Source organism: Zonotrichia leucophrys, chromosome 10, assembly GCF_028769735.1.
Source record: "Zonotrichia leucophrys gambelii isolate GWCS_2022_RI chromosome 10, RI_Zleu_2.0, whole genome shotgun sequence".
Taxonomy (NCBI): Eukaryota; Metazoa; Chordata; class Aves; order Passeriformes; family Passerellidae; genus Zonotrichia; species Zonotrichia leucophrys.
Window position 1 is genome coordinate 5,449,920 of NC_088180.1, and position 21,146 is coordinate 5,471,065.

The 21,146-nt window shown below is 42.9% G+C and overlaps 2 protein-coding genes across 5 annotated transcripts in view; one reads left to right on the top strand and one right to left on the bottom strand.

Annotated features, from left to right (window-relative positions):
* MTMR10 (myotubularin related protein 10) overlaps positions 1–4,672 on the top strand; it is a 35,560-nt gene extending 30,888 nt beyond the window's left edge. For all 4 annotated transcript variants that reach the window (XM_064721902.1, XM_064721903.1, XM_064721905.1 and 1 more), the window contains one exon: positions 355–4,672. In XM_064721902.1, coding sequence (XP_064577972.1) covers positions 355–954 — 600 coding nt within the window. In that variant the 3' untranslated portion in view covers positions 955–4,672. The remainder of the gene's footprint in view (positions 1–354) is intronic.
* An 811-nt stretch (positions 4,673–5,483) lies between these two features.
* FAN1 (FANCD2 and FANCI associated nuclease 1) lies at positions 5,484–20,930 on the bottom strand. Its single transcript, XM_064722360.1, has 14 exons — positions 20,874–20,930; positions 18,587–20,014; positions 16,267–16,407; positions 14,817–15,012; positions 14,277–14,510; positions 13,677–13,808; positions 12,513–12,621; positions 11,677–11,796; positions 10,864–11,028; positions 9,970–10,138; positions 8,160–8,263; positions 7,294–7,488; positions 6,739–6,867; positions 5,484–5,715 (listed from the first exon to the last, which is right to left on the bottom strand). The coding sequence occupies exons 2-14, from the start codon at positions 19,890–19,892 to the stop codon at positions 5,578–5,580; spliced, it is 3,138 nt and encodes a 1,045-aa protein (XP_064578430.1). The 5' UTR covers positions 19,893–20,014; positions 20,874–20,930; the 3' UTR covers positions 5,484–5,577.
* Between the last annotated feature and the right edge of the window lie 216 nt (positions 20,931–21,146).

Sequence of the window (21,146 nt, forward strand, 5' to 3'; positions counted from 1 at the left end):
CAATGTAAATTATTGAGCCTTGTGTTTTAGGATATTTTCTGATGTGGCCGAGTCACTGCCAACATTTGCATTATTTCACCTTTGGAAAAGTGATGACAGGCCACTTTTTCCCCTGGGGTTGTCAGTAATTTCAGTAAATACTGATTATAAGTCTATCATTTGTTGCTACAAAAAAAAAAGTATTTCTTTTTAAAGGCCACAGTTTGCCCTGTGAGCCCTGCAGCAGTGACTCAGAAGCTCAGAACTATTTAAAGGTCACAGCATTTGTCTGGATGATGCACCCTGGCAGTTCAGGGAAATTTACTATTCCAATGAATGTAGAACTGGAAAATTACCAGTATTTCTTTTCTGCAGAAAAACTACAGCTCCACATTGCGAGGTGTCCCCCCAGCAATAAAGAACGGAATCATCGGTGAGCAGGAGTTCGTTCCAAGAAGAAACTCTCTGATTCTAAAATTGAAGCCGGAGTTTTTGCACTCAGCAGAGGGGCAGAGCCACAGCATGGAGCAGTACTTCAGAGACTGGTTTGCAAAGCCCGTCGATTTGCACGGCGTCATTCTGCCCCATCTCTCTGGAACACAAATAAAACTGTGGAAACTCTGCTACTTCCGCTGGGTTCCTGAGGCGCAGATCAGCCACGGCGGCTCCATCACCGCCTTCCACAGAGTTTCTGTGCTGGCAGACGAGGTGGACATGTTAAACCGCAGCCTGCGGCAGTACAAGAGCAACTCCTCCTTGCCAGGCCACTGCTCAGAACTGGATCAAAGCAGGATGTACTTCAGAGCAAATGGTTTAAATGACACCTCAGGCACCCCAGACTTTCTCTCCTCCTCATTCCCATTTTCTCCTGTAGGGAACCTATGCAAACGGAGCATTTTGGGAACACCTTTAAGCAAATTTTTAAGTGGTGCCAAAATCTGGCTATCCACCGAGACGCTTGCAAATGAAGACTGAGGTGATGTGGAGGTTTAAAGGTTTGAGGAGAATACAGCATATCATTTTGTCTTTTCTAACTTAACACTGCTAAATGCGGCATTGAAAGCTGTAATAATTTTTATATACAAACATTACGTAAGATTTGCACAAATATTTAAAAGCAAGGCAAGTCATGCTTCAAATCGCACAATGTTGTCTTCAGTAGTTCTCATCTGCTGGGGCTTCTGCTCCCCAATTCCTCCTGTTCCCGGGGGTTTGGCTCATTACAAGTGATAGAGCATTTCATTAGCTAATTGAAAGGCTTGGTGTGGTCGTTAGCGAGGGTTCTGCTTGAAATAACCTTTGTTTTTCCAGATAGTGACTGAAGTGACCCTTGGATAAAACAGCTTGGAAAGCCAAAGTACTGCAGTGGAGATGAAGTGACAGCTGAAATCTGGGATATACTATTTTATCAGTCTGCCTCTTCAGGAGTAACACTTACTTGCATAGATACAAACACACTAATGCTCCATGACTGATCACCCTACATTGTGCTAATGCAGTGTATCCATGGAAGGGCTTGTTCCCTTTTCTTTCTCTTCCCAAAATGTGTTCATTAACATTAGTCAGATTTGTGCTCTTTGTCATGAGCTTGACTGTAGACTATAGAAATCCACATCAGGACAATGCACTGTTAACCTTAAAACATTTACTGTAGATATGGTATTGCAGTAGCTTTAGAAGTGCCTTTATTTGGGAGGAAACAGTAGCAGGATTACTCTTAATGCAGCTGACACCCCCCCCAACTTTTTAAAACAGATTGTTGTGCAAGTTCTTGTTCCATCCCCTGCTTCCCCCTCTCCATTTCTGGAAACAACAGGCATCCAGAAGAAGCAGCAGGTGTCCCCTCTTTAAGGTTAAACTTGTTTGTAATTCCCACAAGACTCTCTCACCTTTTTTTATAAGAGCACCTCAACTACTCAGCATTATATCCCTGCACAGGTCCCAATCCCTGCCATCCCTCTCCTCATCTCTTTGCAGGATGAAGTAGCTTTCAGCAGAACTCACACCTGAGCCCTGCTGGGTTCCAGAAAGGAGCACTGGCTCCTCATTGCCACTTCCACCAGGGGTGCAGGTGCTGCAAGGAGAGCAGTGAGTGGTGCCTTCTTTTTGCAGACTGAATATCCATAGGGACAGTGCAATGAACAAGCACTGCCTGAGGGAATTACATCCAACAGCCTCCTTCCTTCTGCTTCATGCAGCAGCCTCCTTGTTGTTCTGAAACCTTTTTAAATGATGCCTCTCCCTGGATGCTGTGCCACAGGAGGACTCACAGGGAGAAAGGAAGGAGTGTGAAGAATTCCAGGAGGTTGGGGAAATAGTGCTGTGTCATTCTTATAGGTTAAGGCTCCATGGTCAACTGCCTTCTCTGAACAGCAAGGCTGTATTTTGTATTACATTATTTCTGTATAAACACCAACACTGTTGAACTGACACTGAGCCTCCATCCAGGTATTGCCTCACCAGTTTAGGGCACCAAAGGCCTTATAGAATGGGCTCAGAGCTGCTCTCAGTTTTCTCAGGGGGAGGAAAAAGAAAGCTGCAGGATAGGAATATGCAGTCAATTCAAGTGTGAAAAGGGGGAGGGGATAAGACTTGGAGATGTTTGTTTGTAAACCCAAACTGATGTTCAGCACAGCCTCAATCACAAAGTGGGGTTTGGCTCCAAGGCTGTGCTTTGCCTGCACTGCTGGGGCTGGAGAGGGAAGCCGGGCAGGGCCAATGCAGAGGTGAACAATGTCAGGGGAGGGGGTTCCTTTTTTACCTTACCAAGCTTCCAAACCCGTTCCTATGCAAAGAAGCTGTTGTGTGTGTGCTGTGCACGGCATGGGCAGGCACAGGCTGTTGTGACACAATGCCAGGGCTCCTGGGCAACTGTTTGTGAGGAAAAAACGTGTATTCACCTCAATTGCCTAATTATGCTGCAAGATGAGCTGAGCATGTTGAATGGTCCACAAACCAGTTGTGTTTATTCCCAAGCTTGCTGCAGTAGTCATCTCACTTGTTCATTATTCAAACGTTTGTTTTAGTTTGCTTTTGCCATTCCTCTTTTCCCATTAGCTTACTGCTTTCCCTGGCCTGATACTTGACATAAAGACCTCAACCTGTGTGCTTAGTGTCTTTTGGTACCAATTTTGTTTTCCTTTTAAAATGACAGTCAAAACTATAATGTCTTTTTTTTTTTTCTTTCCTTAAAAGCATAACTTCTTTGGATTAAAGGTACCAAAACTGTGTAAATAAATTACTCCACAAAAGCAGCTGGTGGAATTAAGAAATGTTTAGGCTAGTACCCTTTGGGGGAAAAATGGGTACTATATTTAAACAGAATTGTCTTTTATAAGGAGATTTCAGACATTTTTACATTTCAGTTCTAAGATGTGTACAGATGCTGCAGAGGGACTTTGTATTTTATATATATAGCATGGGAGAGGGTTAAAAATAATATGCCTTTATAATAAATAAAACCTGTCGAAATATCTATTTGCCAAACAGACTTAAAAAGAAATTTTTACAATTCCAAAAAGGGAATTAGGTAAGCAGAGGCTGAGAAGGGGGCACCTCCTGCAGAGAGGAAGGGAAGGGCTCCAACTTTCCCTAGGCTTGAAGACAAGGTTCTGCTTCCTTGCTGAGGAGCTGCTGTCCCTGTGGATGCTGCTGCTTCCTCTGAGTTCAACAGCTCACTACTTTCAGATTCACTTTTGAAGGACAGGTACCAAGTGTTGATTTTGAATATTCTCCACTCTGCACAGTTGCCTTATCAAGTCAGTAGGGATTGTTCTGAATATCTTTAATAACTTTCAAAAGCAATTTTGGGGTGTGAGTATGTATCTTAACTCTGTGTACAGAATACTGACATGCAAGTGTGTATATATATGTCTCTGTATATATATGTACACGTATTTCCAAATTTTCATTTCTGTTCACCATTTAAAGCAACATACTGTTAAATGCCATCTTTGTGTTGCAGAGTAGAAAGCTCCCAAGCAGCTCATCCTTTTGTGTTTGTAGAAAATGTGCATTGCTGCAGCTGTTCCTGGCTGAGTCATGGCTTTGTACCACACAGGGAGCTCTGCAGTTGCTGCTGCAGCTGCTGGCCCCAGTGCAGGGCTGTGGTGCCCCCTCAGCCTCAGGCACTGCCCTGTGGCCCCAGGAGTGCACTGAGAACTTGGTGTGTCTGCCCAGGCTGCACGTGTGCTTTGTGTGCAGCTGCCTGCAATACCACTCTGAACAATTAACTGCCTTGTGTTTCAATGAAAATGTAGCAAGCTGGGCAAACCTTTTGGCTTATTCTCAGATGGAAATATATTAAAACCAAAAAATTCTAACGTGTATTTAAGCAAAGGACGAAATCTTAAATTTGCCTCTAACCAAGAGACAGAAATTTGTACCTCAAATTGCTCTAGGCAGTAGGTTTCTAATGCTGTTGCTGTGATGGTTTAGAATTCACCATTTCAACTGAAACTAAAACCTTTGTGCCTGATAATGATTTACTGAGTAGCAGTGGCAGGAAGATTATAAAATCCTGATGCTGAGTTGTGAATGTGAAATAAATTAGAGTCAATAAAAGTTCGTACCTTTCCACAGTGAATTTCAGGTGATTTCTTCCTCTAACAAAAAGTGTGTGTGTGGTTTTTTCCAAGAAAAGCATGGACACTGTGCTATAGAAAGATGATTAATAAAAATGATGTGCAAATTATCTTATTTCTTGCTATGTTCTGTTTTAGTGTCTGCAGTTTGCATAGTGAACAGAATTTCTCACAGAAGGGAACTTAGTATGAGAATGAAGACTCCAAAGAAAAGATGTTGGCTGTGTGTTAAAATTAGGAGAAACCCACAGGATTTTGGTGTCTTAAAATGGAATTCATCTTTTTAGTTCCAGTTGACTGACATACTTCTGAATGAGCAAACACATCAATTTATGTGGGGCAGAACTGACTGTACTGAATGTGGTCATCTTGGCACTGACCAACTCCTGTCTGCTACCAGAAATATTCCCCTTTATACAGGTAATACACATAAACAGAAGGGGCTGTTAAATAAATTATCCTTTCATACACATTAGAACAGCATTAATGCTTTATGCCCTACTCTCTGCCACCTCTATCTGTTTATGTACAAGTGCAAAATTCAAATACATCACGGTAAGTGGGGACAGACAGAGAATCACACTGGACCTGACAATCCTGGCAAGGGGCTGAACTCAAACCTTGCAAGGAGACTTGCCCAACATAATGAATTTAGGACACCCTGCAAATGAGCAGCACCTGATGGCCCAGTTTCTGTATGGCAGAGATGGTCTCAGGTCTTCACACTTGAAGGCAGCTCTTCTCCTCGCTGGGCAAAGCCCAGATTACCTCACAGAATAAGTCAGGAATTGAGGAGAGAAAGGAAGGGCTCTCCTCAACACAAAGTGACATGCAGTAAATGATATTGGCAGTTTTCTCAAATTACATTTTAGAATGTTTTGTGCTAAAAAGGACTATGGTAATGTTGCAAGAAACCAGAATTTTAGAAGAAACTATTTTTATTAATCAGCAGTCATTGGTGTGTGCGACCCATTCCTTTAGGAACACCCGAGTTGCCCACATGATCCAACCCGTGTCAGCTGAGGCGTTTGCTCTTGCCCCCAACGTCCTGCACGTGACAAACCTCCACTGCAGCCCCCAGCTTGTGCAGCTCACTCAGCCACAGCGCCTGCTTGGGAGACAGGCGGTCGTTGGGGCCCTTCACCTCCACCAGCTACAAGGAAAGGGGCATGGTTACAAGTGTGTCCCTGCAGGAACTGAAGGATCACTAGCTCCCACACAAGAAGTATTTTTTAACAGCTGTTACTTGCAACAAAAATAATGGAGATCTTAGCACAATGGAGGGTCCAGTGGGGTGCTGAATAATTACCCCATATTTCAAATTTTTAACTGGAAGAGAATGAAATTTTATATAGTAAATACCCACCAAAACACAAAGAGAAGCCCTGGTGAATGAAGATTTCTCATACTGCAAAATCAATTGTCTGCACCCTCACCTGTTCCAGCTGATACTGACAGCAACTTATCCAGGTGCCTTAGAGAACTAATTTCTGCTATTCAGCTCTGTACCATAAACACATAACAAGTGGCTCCAACAGATGAGATGTCCAATAGTCCTCTAGCAGCTATTCCACTACTGTGCAAGGCACCACCCATGACTGTTTACTCAATTTCTGCAGCAGACACAGACACAGTTGCTGTGGACTCAAATAGTGCACATTTTGTCTAAGTGCTGCCAGAAGAACTCCTTGCTAACAACAGTCACTGTGTGGCTGATTGTAACAGGTGCTTCAGATTATGATTAATCAAAGACCTTTTCTACACCAGTGCTGATCATGTCTGCTCCCTACACCCACTAGAGGAGCAGATAATCACCCAGTGCTCCATGGGGGCAGGGAGGCTGAGCTGCACGAAGGAAATCACCATTTGTGTGGGCTGACAAGGGCAGGGTTTTACAGAGGGAAGGCAGCTGAGCACTGGGTGTTGGGGGTCAACAGAGAAAAGGCAACTGAGCACTGGGTATTGGGGTTCCACAGAGGGAAGGCAGCTGAGCACAGGGTGTTGGGGTTTTACCCTGGGAAGGCAGCTGAGCACTGGGTGTTGGGGTTTTACAGAGGGAAGGCAGCTGAGCACTGGGCATTGGGGTTCCACAGAGGGAAGGCAGCTGAGCACTGGGCATTGGGGTTTTACCCTGGGAAGGCGGCTGAGCACTGGGTACTCGGTGCTCCCCACCCACCTTGAAGCGCTGGCTGTGGGAGCGCCACACGAGCAGGTCGGGCAGGCCGCCCCGGCAGTGCCGCAGGTCCCTGGAAAGCCGCTGGAAAACACCGCTCAGGAACCTCCCTCCAAGGCAAGAGACCAGGCTCTGCAAGAGAGGCTTTGCTAGCTGGTTTGGGTTGGTTTAATTTCCTGCAGAACCATGTCACAGCCCTCACAAGAATACTGTTCCAAGAATACTGCATGGCCCACCTCAGCTCTTTGTTCAGTCTCAGGAAACGTAACAAGAAACATAAGTAGATGTTTCTTACATCAATTTTCCTGCTGTGCTTCTTACATCAATTTTCCTGCTGTGTTCTCAGCTACTGTTACAGGAAAAGTGACCATATGAGAAAATTGTAACACTACTTGTGCAGGGACATCAGCACAATAATCCCTAATTCCAATTCCTGCCTCCCACCACTCTCCATCTGCCACGGCTCAGTGCCTCAATAAAGCCACGAGCACACCAGGGCCATGGGTAATTGAATGTCAAGCCTAATTGGAGTGCCCATGCTGGGCAACAGCCACTTACCTGGACTTGCTGGAGGGAAGTAAAACGTCCCCAGTTAACCAGAGCTGCTGCTTTTCCCTCCTGAGTGCTCCAGACGTCAGCAACCAGCTCTGCCAGTGTCTCTGAGGAAGCTGTGTGAAGCTGCTGGAGCCTGGCCTCGATGACAGCCCTCCTGTTCTCATAGAAGCTGTCAGTGTATAAATCCAGGGGGGATGTCTGGATGAAAAGGTAAATCCAGCTCTCAGGAACTGCCCCCACAGCAGCTGTTCCCAGAATGACAATGTCCTGCTTCATATTTTTCTTAACTACAAAGTCAATCAAACATTGAACTGATTTATCTAGAACATGACCACCATATAAATATTTATTAAATGGGGGAAAAAAGCTTATGTTTAACACCCAGTGCCAGTGCAACAAACACTGGTCCCATCTTGGTCTCTGCTCTGCTGTTTTGAACCCTAGACAGAGGTTTCCTTTAACAGACAAAGAATCCTGTGCACTCCCAGCGCTCTGAGCAGTTCCAGGTGGATCTGGAAGCGGGATAAGACAGCTCAGGCACAGTGAGCAGTGTGAGGTGAAAGAACAAAGCCGTGATGAAGCCGGGTGGCTCCCCCAGCGGCCCCGGGCCGGCGCTGCACACTCAGGGTGTGAAAGCCCCTGCAGCAATTCAGCTTTAACTCAGCTTTACACAAACGGCTACCACACAGAATCCCACAAAATACAATAAACCAAATATAACAAATAATAAAATGAAGGAAACACCAAGATCTGTCTGGAAAGTCCCTCAGAATTAAATGTTAATCAAATCCCATATAAGATTTTAACATGGTTACTGAGTCTACAGCAATGGGAAAATAAATTAAATAAAGAAAGCCTTTCAAAATTACCTGATAGGAATTTCTGAACACGTCAGGTATGTCATCCATGAAAATGATATCCCACATCAGAATCCCATACAGTGTAATAAACGTTGAGCCTTCCCCATGAATACCTACAGGGCAGAGTTTAATAAAAATGGAAACATTAATTCCTACAGCAATGTCATGTGAAGAGGTACTGACCCATCATGACCCAAAGCAGAAATATGCCACGTTCAGGCTCATGCCAGCTGGTGTCAGCTGCAAATGCAGCTCATTCTGCCCCATTCCCCAAGCCTGCTGCTCCCAGGCCAGGGGCCTTCAGCTGCAGCAGCTTCCATCCCTGCCTGGCCCCCACAAAGCTTACTGGGCTAACTCTAACAATCACTGGAGCTATTCCACAACAATCCTAAGCCCTGTGCTCTGGGATGACTCTGCTTGAGCACGGAGGGTGGACCAGATGACCCCACTGTGAGCCCTCCCAACCCAAACCATTCAGTGGTTCTGTGATTCTGTGAGCATTTCTATATACATGAACATAGGGAAACACATACATGTATGACTATATATATGGGTATGTATATGTATATGTATATGTATATGTATATGTATGCACACAAGGAAACACTTTTTCCCTGTGAAGGTGATGGAGCACGGGCACAGGCTGCCCAGGCTGCTGTGGACTCACCCTCCTTGGGATACTCTAAAGCAGGACATGGTCTGGGAGAGCTGGCTCTTGAGCTGAGGTTGGACAGGGTGACCCCCAGAGCTCCCTCAGGCACTCTGTGATGTGTGTTTGTTATTAGTCTGTTAGCACAGTACATTATTTGTAGCAGTTTGTGTAATGTTACCCATCACACATACAGATCCCAGAGTTGTATGTTATTACACACCATACAATGCAGTGTATGTGCATTATACATGCAGGGTACCTCACACATATGACAGAGCATGTGAGTGTTGGGGTGTGTGGATGGAGCTGGAATGGGCATCCTGGATCCTCACTAAATCACACATGGCCACTGTGTGCTCAAAACTGAGCCAAGAAGACCAATGGTGAGTGGGTGGGAGTGAAGAACTGAATGGGGATTTCAGCACAATTCTCCCCGATTCTAAATATTGTTCCCTTCCTCTTTACTGTCTTCTGATGTGGTCATTTTTGCTGCAACAGTATTATCAATAAAATTAAACTGTATTAAAATATATATTTTATAGAAAGGCACAAATTTTATCAAAAATAACTTGCCTACCTTTTTGTACTTTGCTTTTTTTCCTGTAAAACAGACCTATATGTTCTTACTAGTTGATGGCTTCATAGCTCCTAAATTGTAAAAATACATTAAATACTACTAATAGAACCTCTTCAATAAATCCTGCAGTGTTTGTGCTATTGGTATATACTGTTCTCATGGACATCTAGTAGCAATAATAAGCGGAGGCCTGCATTTCCTTAGGGACACTCCTTTAAATGATAATGCTAGCATTTTAACCTAAGTTGTTTTACCCTTAGCTGTTCAATGGTAAGGAAGGCAAACTATGTGATTTTCTGTGTAGATGAAGAAAAAACACTGGGGTTTTTCCTAATATATTTCAAAATCACCTTTGGTAAATGAAGGCAGCAAATCATTAAAGCAGTTCAAGTTGAAAATACATGTTAGAGCACTTTGGTAAGGAAGTGATGTATAAGAGGTGTTCGGGAAGGAAACAGAATTAGCTTAAAATCTGGTCTAGAAAATCAGCTAAAACTGGTCTATTAACTAAACTGATTAGTAAATGATTTCTTTACTTATTCCCACAGTTATTTTACTGCAAAATACCCCCAAAGCAACAGCACTGTTACCCTGATCGAAGCCATTCCTCCTGTAATGAGTTAATGCCAGCTCCTCAACTGAGCACATGACTGTGGATACACTGCAGTCCTGGCCTCCTTCTCCATCACCAATATCCTCCATGAGGAACACAGATTTTCCCATTCCCGTCTGAGGACACATCTTTCCACTGATTGTAACCTGAACATATTAAAACATTTGGTTACTTTCCAGCATCACATTCAATAAGCTTTAGTCCAAAATCCCCTTTGCAGATTTCTTAAAATCAGAACTAGATTTGTTGCCAAAAATTAACTGAATAAAATCTAATCCATCATTCCTGTGAAATCATCCTCTTTAGCCCAGACAGAATTATCTTTATAATGGTATGGAAAAGATAATTTTTTTAAAATCCATTATAATATGATGCAAGTGCCCCACACTGAATATTTGCATAACACATATTCAGACTGCATAACTTCTAAAGGTTCCTAAAATAACATCTTTTTTAGCCATTAATCTAATGTTGACAACATGCTAAGGTTACTATTACCTTTTCTATCACACAGAATGCTTGGCCTGCAGCCACCAGAGACAATGCACTGATCTGATCAGACTCTTCAGCCAGAAAGGCTCTGAGGGCATTACTGATAAATTACTGGAGTTTATGGATGATCACATCCATAACAAATACAAAGCAATGCAAATTAGATCAGCGTACAGCTGACTAACCTCAGCTAAGAAGCTGACCAATGCAGAAGTATTTGATTACAAGAGGCTTTTGTTTTAGAACAAAAAACCACATTTGTGTTCCTTTTCCTGCACCATGTCAGTCGGAGGCTTGAGCACAGCTTGTAAAAAGTCTCCAGATTACTTTTCCTTGTGTGAAGTAAGAGAGCTCAGGAGGAGCTGCAGCTCCTGCTTACGTGAGTGACGTCGTGCACGGTGAGGAGGGGCAGGTCCTGCAGCAGCCCCTGCAGCTGCCGGCAGCTGGGGGAGTCGCGGATGCGCAGGGCGCGCTGGCACAGCGACAGGCGGTGCCCGGTGCGCACGGCCGCGTCCGCCAGCCCCCTCCGGATGCAGCCGACGGCCTGGCAAACAGAGGGCACAAACAACGGCTCACTCAGACCTCTGCAACCCTCTGTACTCCTCTGCACCCCTCTGCACCCCTCTGCATCCCTCTGCAACCCTCTGCATCCCTCTGCGCCCCTCTGCACCTCTCTGCACCCCTCTGCATCCCTGTGCAACCCTCTGCAGCCCTCTGCACCCCTCTGTGCCCCTCTGCACCCCTCTGCAACCCTCTGTGCCCCTCTGCACCCCTGTGTACCCCTCTGCTCAAGAGCAATTGAGTCAAGCACAAACATGAGAGTGTAAGAACGAGCCTGCAGGACAGGGCCAGCTTGCTAACTGAGTGGGAAGTTCTAACTGCAGGAGCGTCAGAAGTTCTAACTGTAGGATGGAAATGACAGATCTCCAATCAATAACATTTTGCACAAGGAGGCTTCTGGATTCAAATTTATACTAGTACAGTAAAAAAAAAAATCCTTTAAATTTCTAAAGCTCAGTATAAGATTAAAAAAAGTGGATTAGTTTTCTTAGTTGAAACTGGTTGTCTGACCTTAGGATTCCTAACAAAATCTGCATTTTTAGGAGACTCTACTCCACTGTTCTTCCTGTAAGAAATACTTTTAAAAAATGTTTTCAGACAATGTCTGCAGTGTTTCCAGCTTGCCAGATACCTTCTTAGTGTTTTTCAAGTGCTGATGCAAGTTCAGAGCCAGCCGATCCCACCATCTCCCCCTGCTGTCAGTACAATACACATCCTGGGCCAGGAGGCTCTGCAGCTGCTGCACTGCTTCCTGTAGACATGGGATTGCACCTTTATTAACTGGTTACACAACCAAGTTCAAGTCAGCTTGTTACTTTCCCTTCTAATTACTGAATAGTACAGAAACTTTGCCCTGGACAATCCAAACCTACTTTTTACTCCACCACCCAATATACCCATTTCAGATCCATATGTGTATCTTAAAAACTCTAGAATAGAGATATTTTTATGTAAACTTTAAGGTTAACTGCAAAAATACAGCATTTTTATCCTCATTGCATATGAAAAGTATCTTAAGTATTACTTGTTGCTTTGTTGCAGAAGTGAAGTCTTTTTCTAAATAAACTGATTTACTTTAACATGTAAGTCAGAGGCCTTTGGAGATGTTAATTCCCTAAGGAAGGGGCAGAGATTTCTAGAAGAATTCTCTTTCAAGATTTTTCTTATTTAAAAGCAATAGCCAAATCTAGTGAAACACAGGTATCTTTAAATAATGAAACAAGCATATCTCAGCAATAGTTTTATGGTGCATTACATATGGCAAATCTTCAAAGCATAAGCAGAAATCAAAACGATTTAAAACTTTCTAAAGCAGCACAAAAAAGGGACACTTTTCCCTAAAAAGTAACTTGTTACTGGAACTGTAACAAGCCTTGGCAAATATTACCACCATTTTCCAGCCACATCAGAAATGTAAACTGATGTACAAAAATTAAGCACATATTTCTATTCACCTCACCACTTTACCTTATACTTGTGAAGTCTCTGCAGAATTTCAACTCCTTGAGAAAGGATTCTCGTGTACACCCAGCCAACTGTGAAACGCCGCAGGTAATCAGGTAAAGTTCTGTGATAGCTGAAAAATATGAGCAGTTCAGATCAATTGAATGATGTCAGTTTTACTAAGAATGTTCATACCTAAAGCTTTTACCAAACTAAATGCTTATATATCCAAATTGATCTGAAATGAGTATCCCAGCTGCAAAGTCAAGAACCCAAAGGTAAGGCAATAGTTTGGCTTAGGGAGCAGGTGCAAGCTGCATTTGCACAGTTAATCAGTTTTAAAACAGACACAGAACAGCAAAGTACTACATCACATATTGTTACCAATTAATTCTCATAAGTCAGCAGTTCCAGTTCAGAAACAAAGCTAACAAAAGAAAAGCACTTGAACAGGAATTTCCTGCCATAGAAGAAGACCAACATCTTTTCAGTAGGCACCTCTGTATTTCAGGACAAAGTCTTTTGAATGCCTTTTTAAAATCAAAAAATATTTTTCCACTGTCTTCAGTGTAAATGACCCTCTATGAATATTATTTTAAATTAGTTGCCATGGAATTGAATATAATGCCAAGTGTTAAAGGCTTTAACTTGTGGTATATCATTAAGCCAGGAACCAAAATAATTAAAAGAAAAACTGATGAAGAACACTTCAAACCCAATAAATGTCATTTCAGGTCTCAGATAGTCAGTAACATTTCCTGAGCAACACCCACTAGGAAATCTAAAGACATGAATAACCCAGCATGTTTTCCCATAACATTTGCAACATCTTTTGTTCACAGTCAATTTTCTGCTTATTGCCATTTGTTTGAAAGCCATTTAAAAAACACTATGGCAAGGGAAAAATAAGGCTCCTATCCTTCTGCACTCCTATCCTCCTGCACTGGCACATAGAACAGAACTGTTTTAGTGCTATATCCATGCCTACCAACTCTTTCTCAAGATTTTATAAAAAAGGTCTTTTCATATTGTAACTTAAAAGCTAAACAATCAGGAAGTTCCAAGCTTTCAAGAGCATTAAAGTCTCTTGCTTTATCAGGTTAAATACCATCCCTAGTTGATAAGCCTCTCTCCAAAGAAAAAGTACCCAAGGTAAGATAATGCACTTCACAGTTTCCAGATCAGTACCTCAAAGAGGGGTGATTCTTCAGTTCATTCCAGGTTTCTTTAGCGTACAAATAGAGATTATTGGCTTCTTCCCAGCTCCCATTTACCATTGCAGTGGCTATATCATTTGACAGATGAACAGCAGTTGCATACCTGTGGGTAAAAATCCACAACTTTATTACACTTGCAAAGCATCTACAGTTGAAAGAAATAAATTCTTTCCCTTACAGTCTCTAAAGACATTGAACCATGCAGCCATCTTTATTCTTAATCTTGTAGGGTTAGCAGAGTTTAAACTAGCAGGGAACATTATGTTTAAATTTATTTAACACTAGAGAATATATTTTTTTTTAGCTCAGAATCAGCACAGCAAATGAAGAAACAGCTTCCATCACATGATCATGAAGCAAATAAATAAGCTATTTTGCTCCAAAATGCAAGCCACTGTGAATTACAAGTCCTACCTCAATACAAAAATGTACTTAAAATAATTGCAAAATTAACACATCTACATATTTACATCTGGAGTTCTACATTTGAATCCTTATTTGCCTGCACAAGTGCTACAGTAAAGCTCTTTTAGAAACAAACAGATTTCCAAGCTGCCAAATCCATCCCTACCTGATGAGGTCCTCTCTGTCCTGGAAGACCTGTGTTTTCCTGTTTACTGTGTAAGTGGGGAACACCATGTGCCCCATGTTTGCCCTGAGGACGGTGGAGAGCAGGCCCTGCCCAGCACTGCCAGCCTCCTCCTCCTCCAGCGACTCGGGCAGCGCAAACAGCAGCAGCACTCGGGAGAACACAGCCCGCGCATCCCTGCACACCCTGACACACCTTCCAGCCAGCTCCTTCACCCTGCAAGGACAAATCAAAGTACTCTAACATGCTTTTTACCATGACTTTTAAAAAATAACATACTGAATGAAGCATGAGAAATTTTTTTTCAAGGCAATTAATGCATAAACTTGATTTTCCTTGAAAGAAGCAGAGAGAATATGCAGTTTAGTATTTACCCTTCTCTTTGACTCACTGTGAATTGAAATATAATACCACTCTTTTTATTAATAAATAAATGCATTCCTCTCTTGAAAAGGCATCTAGATTTCAGTCATCTGAAGCACAACTTCCATTCACCTGCAAAATTTAGCTGTAAACATTTACCTTTTTAAAATCACTGTCCCAATACCAGCCTGACTCCTGCTGAAGATGGAACGCTGCTTTGACAACTTCAGAAAATCATCCACGAGTTGCTGTTTCTGACCATTTGGGTTTGGCAAGTGAAAGATTTTTGCCAGTGTTTTTAGCTCAGGGGCTGAAAGCAAATCCAACCCTTCACACAGGTCTTCCAATTCAGATTCTAAAAGTAAAATTATCCACATATATTCATTGTGTTATAATATGGTGTTAAGCAACAGCTCACAGTACATTCATACAACCTAGTACCAATCTAATGATTTAGGTTTGATGCCCCAAAGTTAGGCTGGAAATAAAACCCCATAGACTGGTTTTTATTTTTAAACCCCATAGAGCAGGTATTTATTTATTGCAGCACTGCAGGTGAGGGGGATTTCTCCACCTAACTCACCCACCTGTGCCAGGTGCTGTGGTATATTTATACAGTAAGTACTGCCTGATGTTACTCTGTCACTATAACATCGTCACACAGGTGCCAAAATCAATTTACATGGTATGATCTGAGTGTTATTAGACAGTTCTTTTGCACTGTGTTTGCACCTCCCTAATTCAGGGCTCATCAGGGGTCTTTAATAAAGGCTTCTAAAGTCTTCCTTGCATCTGAAATTTTCAACATTGCTTTTGGAGCAGGCACAGTTACTGTGTTCCTTGGTCTGTCTGGTCCTAACCTGCCTAAATTTGTTATTTTGTGGCTAATTGACTTTACATTTGCCAATTTCTCAATAGTACTATGTTTATCTATCTCTAAAGCTATCAATATGGTGAGGTTTTTTTCTTCTTTTTTGTCTGTTCAGCATTAACCAACTAGTTAACCATATACTACATTACATTGTATAAAAGTTATTTATATCAGGTATAAAAGTTATGATTCAGATTGTACAGGTATAAAAAGCTGTGATTCAGGTTATACATGTATAAAAGTTATGATTCAGGTTATACTGACATCAGGTTATATAGATATATCAGGTTATATTGATATCTTACAACTCAAGCTATATTAGCACCTTGTAACTTTGACCTAAGCTATACAGGCATCAGGTTCTACAAAAATGCATTAACAATGCTATCTGGTTCACCCTGAAATTCTTCTGCACCTTCTTCTGGACCTTTACACAGGTCTACTTTGAAGGAAAGGAATAACCAGAAAAAGAACACCCTTCACAACTTCAAAACAACTGCAAAGATTAAAAAATTCTGTTGAGTTATAAAAAACCACTGTTCAGAAAAGCTGGTCTTCTCCATTATCTAATCTGCACAATTTGTATTTTCACAAGACCACTCATCCACCTGAAGCCTTTATTCTGCTCCTCTATTCTCTCCCCAAGGCACAGACAAGCATGCACTGCATTGATCTCTAACCTGACACAACTTCACATTTTATTTGTAGTATTTAAAGGTTTACTACTGCTGGCCTTACCTGTTTGTAGGAATCTGGCTTCAGCCAGTTCTTCAATTATTGGTGACAAATCCACACTTATCTCCCCATACTCTATTTTGTTCACCTTTAACCAGTTCAGCTTGCGTTGAAAAAGTCTCACATACAACTTCTGCCCACCAACTGCAAATGTTATTTAAAGCAGGGAAGGACAAAAAGAAGAGTCAATTCTAAACACAGTACTAGGCACAATCACCACATTAACCTGAAAAACCACTCTGATGCAGGTACTCTCTAAAATACATTTTAAATCTCCCTGTGTTCTACAAGCAGACTTGGTAAAATACCAGACTTACCATTCCAGGTAATTCATAAGTTCATTAGAATTTTTAAGTCTTGTGGGTAGAAAAGTATTACAACATGTTTTGTAGGTAATGGACATTACTAAAATGCCTTTTGACATGCTTACCCTTCAAGAAATATTTAGTTTTATAGAAAAAGAGAACTTCATTTTTCAGCCCTGCATTTTGTGTTGGTTAAGCAGGTCTTTTTGCTTTGTTAAAGAGTCACTCAATAACCAAATATTTCATGCTAGAGAACAAAAGAAGCTGCAGTCTGACAGAATAATTTCATAATCACAGAATATTTCTCTGTGCAGCATTCTTCAGGTCCTTATTTTTCCAAAGATAAGTCAAATTATACTAATACATCTACTGAAAGGAAGCAATGAGAAAAAAACTCCTATTCATTTGATTTTTATCAGGGATGTATTCTTTTAAAGTACCTTTTAGAAAGACTTTTTAAATACTAACAATGCTGAAATTCAACAAAATAGCTTATTAAATTTTAATTGAAAATAGTCTAGCTATTATTACTACATTCAACAACCTTTTGACTACTTAATTCAACCCCCATTAACTTCTAATTTTTTACCCCTGTCTGTTGCTGCTTAACTGAACCTGATCATTAATAAAAAAACACTGAAACACTAAAAGATCTAGATATGCTTAAGAACTGGCAGATAAACATTAAATGTTTATTTAATAATTCTCCTGTCCTTATAAGACTTTTTCAGCCTCTTTTTAATAGAATGTTTCCAGGATCAGTTCACTGGGAGAACTACATTCACACATGCAAGCTTGTCATTTTCTCTGTGGGGTTTAACTCCTTTAAAGTCTGTCCCCAGTTTTTATCATTCCGGAGAAAGGAAAAAGGTAAATACACTGACATTCCTTCTCCAGGCCATGGAACTGAACAAACTAGGGCTGCAATAATAATTTCATAATAAGCTTCATAAACTTACACTGAGTCAGAGACAAGTCACTGAAGAATAGTAGACATTTCTGCAGAAAATAATTAAATACTGGAAAATATTTATATTCAAGCAACTTCATCGCACTAAACAGGTGTGTGTTTGGCTTTTTGTGTTATGACAACAGAAATGGGTAGACACTTCTCATGTGGGACAGATAACTCATCTACCTGAACTTTCAAAGTATCCTGCCTGGTATTTCTTGAAGGCAATGACATCCATCTGCCAGTTGTCCAGGATTTGTTATCTATTGACTCAGTGCTATCCTCTCACTTCTCACAGCTCAACTGCTGCATCTTTCCTACCCTGCAAAGAGAGATTGTTTCATCCAGTGCAGACATGGATTTATCAGCACCACTTTGCAGTAATTCTTCCTGTACTCCCAACTCACAGTACTGAAAGAGAAACAAGAAGCTCTCTTATCTATCAGAACAAGGTCCTGTTACTGACCAGTGTTGTTCACATCCAGGGAACAGAGTGGGGAAATGGGGAAGGTGCATCCTGAACATCTCTTTCAGTGTTTGTCAAAGTAGCCAATGCCAGCATGCATTACTGGCCTAACAGTGAGTTTATTCCTGGATCTTTGGATGCAAATGATGTGCACCTACTGCTTGCTTCAGAGAGCCAGTAATAAGACTTTTGTTGCTTTCTTTCTTTACATATTCCCCTTTAACCACCACAAGATAAACAAGGCATTACCAAGCTCCAAGCTGTCCCTGCTGTAATATTCTCATGGTCTGGAGTGCTCTGCAGACCCCCCTGCTTTGGCTGCTTGTGCCCATGGCCAGCTCAGACCCATCAGGATGCAAGCCAGGCTGCTGGGACGGCTGAGGGAGGCTGTGTCCCCACACTCCCTCAGGAACTGCACCTAACTACATTAGCAGAGTTTATTTTAAAAAAGGGGTACATCTCCTGAGAAGAAGCAGCTTCTTCCCTTAAAAAGTAGATCAAGTTACATGGCTAATTGATTTAGCACTTCTGACATAAAACTATGCAAGAATGTTCCACTACAAGAGTGAATGTGGAAATGTATTTAAAATAAAAAGATACCTGATAATTTGTAGAACTTGGTTATAATGTTCAAATCTTGTTCATTAAATAGTCTGACATCATCTTCATTCTGCAATACTGCCCGCAGCACTACTAGAAAATTCTGGAGGTAGTAGGGGTGACCAGGAGAGCTGGGCACAGAGAGGACCTCATCTATTTTATCTAGAATGTCCCCAGTGGAATCCTGAGATTCTGACTTTTCCACAGTTTCTAACAGAGGATGGTTCATGTCATTCTCAAAGTCTTCAAGAACTTCCACAGGAAGTACCTCTGCATCATCCCTGCCAAAGCAATTTTCTGTCCCACTGTTCACTTCTGTCTGTGAAGGAGTAACCTCAGTGTGAGGCTGAGTCTCAATGTCCAAATTACTGGTCAGCTCTGCTGAAGTGTGGATGGCCAGAGATGTTTCACATCTATCAGGACTAAGTATCCCACCTTCAGAGCTGCTTTCTGCTTTGGTGCTCCTTGTACCAGATGGGAACCTTTTGTCCTTACTGTTATCAGCCAGTAATTGTACTTGAACCATATCCACAAGGTCTTCTTGATTACATTTGTTTATTTCATTTTGAAACTCGGGTTCCCTCTTTGAAAAATGTTCCTGGTGCTCTCTCTGAGAAGGCTGATTTTCTTTCTGAGAACTCTGCCCAGCATCAGTCTCATCCCCATCATCATCGTCGGGGGCTGCAGCAGCTCCACAGGCACTGAGAACAGCTGGAGGTGAAGAGTTGATCTCCTCATACAGGACCTGCTTTCCTCCCTGCAGGCAGCGTCTCCTGGACAGTTTGGCAGACAAGCTTCCCAAGGAGACTGTTCTAACTGTTCTGGCCTGGGATTCACTGTTCACACTCAACAGTGAACTATTACTGCTGAAATACGGACTAGTCTGTTGGGCTGCACTCCCTCCTCCTTTCAATAAATTACTTTTGGAAGGACTTGCTTCTAGATTTAAGATGTTTTTTGAAAAATATGAGCTGGAATTATTGCTCAGATTTGCAGCTGGGGGACTCTTATTCCTAAAAGAAGTCAGTGTAGCATCAATGGCACCAATCTCACCACGGTTTCTCTGACATGTTTCATCAATGTGCTTATTTATTCCATATCTTGGCACCAATTGCCCACACATGGGACAGCTAACTTTGGCAGGGGGAACATTGTTAAAAAAGGAAGTAATAGAGGATGATGCTGAAGGTGTAGATGGCGTTCCTGTAACTTCCACTTTTTTTGTTGTTTCCTTTTTCTTCTTACTTTTACTGAGTGACAAACTTGTTTGGGATCTTTTGATTCCTGAAGACCTAGCTTCTGCCATTACAAAACTTCACAGCGATTACATGGCCCAGACAACTCCATTCAGGCCACATTTCTTTATTCTGCAATACTTAAAAGACTTTCCTTGGCTTTTCCTTTTCCATCTGTAATCCTCTGACATGCCTTGAAATAAAAAATACATTGAATGAGTGGTCTTCCAAGGTACCAGATGCAACCAAGATGAACAGAAGAGAGGCAGAGAAGTCAAGCAATCTTTTAACTTACAATGCTACTGTCCTTTAGCTTGTCTTACCACACAGGGAAGCACACCACAGGCAATGCAGCCGCCTTTAAGTGGCTTAAAAAATGGAAAAGTAATCTCAAGCTTGCATTTACATCAGCAAGTGAACCTGGAATTCAAATAGGCAAGTCCTGTAATTTTTACAGAATAGTCAGGTTTGAAAGGCACCCCTGGAGACCATCCAGTCCAACCCTCCTGCCCAGGCAGGGTCACCTGGAGCAGGTGACACAGGAACCATCCAGGTGGATTTGCAATGTCTCCGGACAGGGAGACTCCATTGACCACCCCAGGCAGCCCTCCCAGTGCTCCGCCACCCTCAGTGAGCAGCTCCTCCTCATGCTGAGGTGAAACTCGTTGCGTTTTAGTTTATGGCCATTGGTCCTCGCCCTGTCGCTGGGAACATTTTATCACACTCTTGTTTGCTGCTGACAGGCTATTTTCGGTGCCAAGCACTCTCCGGGCTGCCTGCAGCCCTCACTCTCACGGCTGCCGCGCCGGTGGGCCCGGGCCGAGCTCTGCCAGGGCGGGAGCCCAGGGGCAGCCGGCTCTCTGGAGCCGCTCTCCAGGTGCTGCGGATGGCGGGGCCCGCGCTCCCGAGCGGCTCCCGGGGCTGCCATTCTGGCATGCCCGCCCCTCGCCGGCCCTTCCCGCGCTGGGACCCCCTCAGCCGCCCGTGCCCCGGGTAAAGTGCCCAGCCGGAGCCCCCCCAGCCCGCCCGGCCTCCCGCCCTTCCCCACGCACCGGCACCGCAGCCGCGCGTGTTCCGCCGCTCCCGGGGCCGTGCGGGGCCAGGCCGCGCCCCGAGGGCCGGGCCGGGGCCGCTCCGCCCGCCGCCAGGCCTGAGCAATGCAGCGCCGATGGCGGGCACCGCGCTCCCTCACACAGCGGGGCTGCTGCAAACACCCGCCGCAGATTCAAAACTTCCTTTTACGACAACGCGTGGAAAACAGCTGAGGGCCGCAGGAGCAGCAACTAGAGGTTTATTTTGTTGGTGGTGAGTTTTGTTTGTTTGTT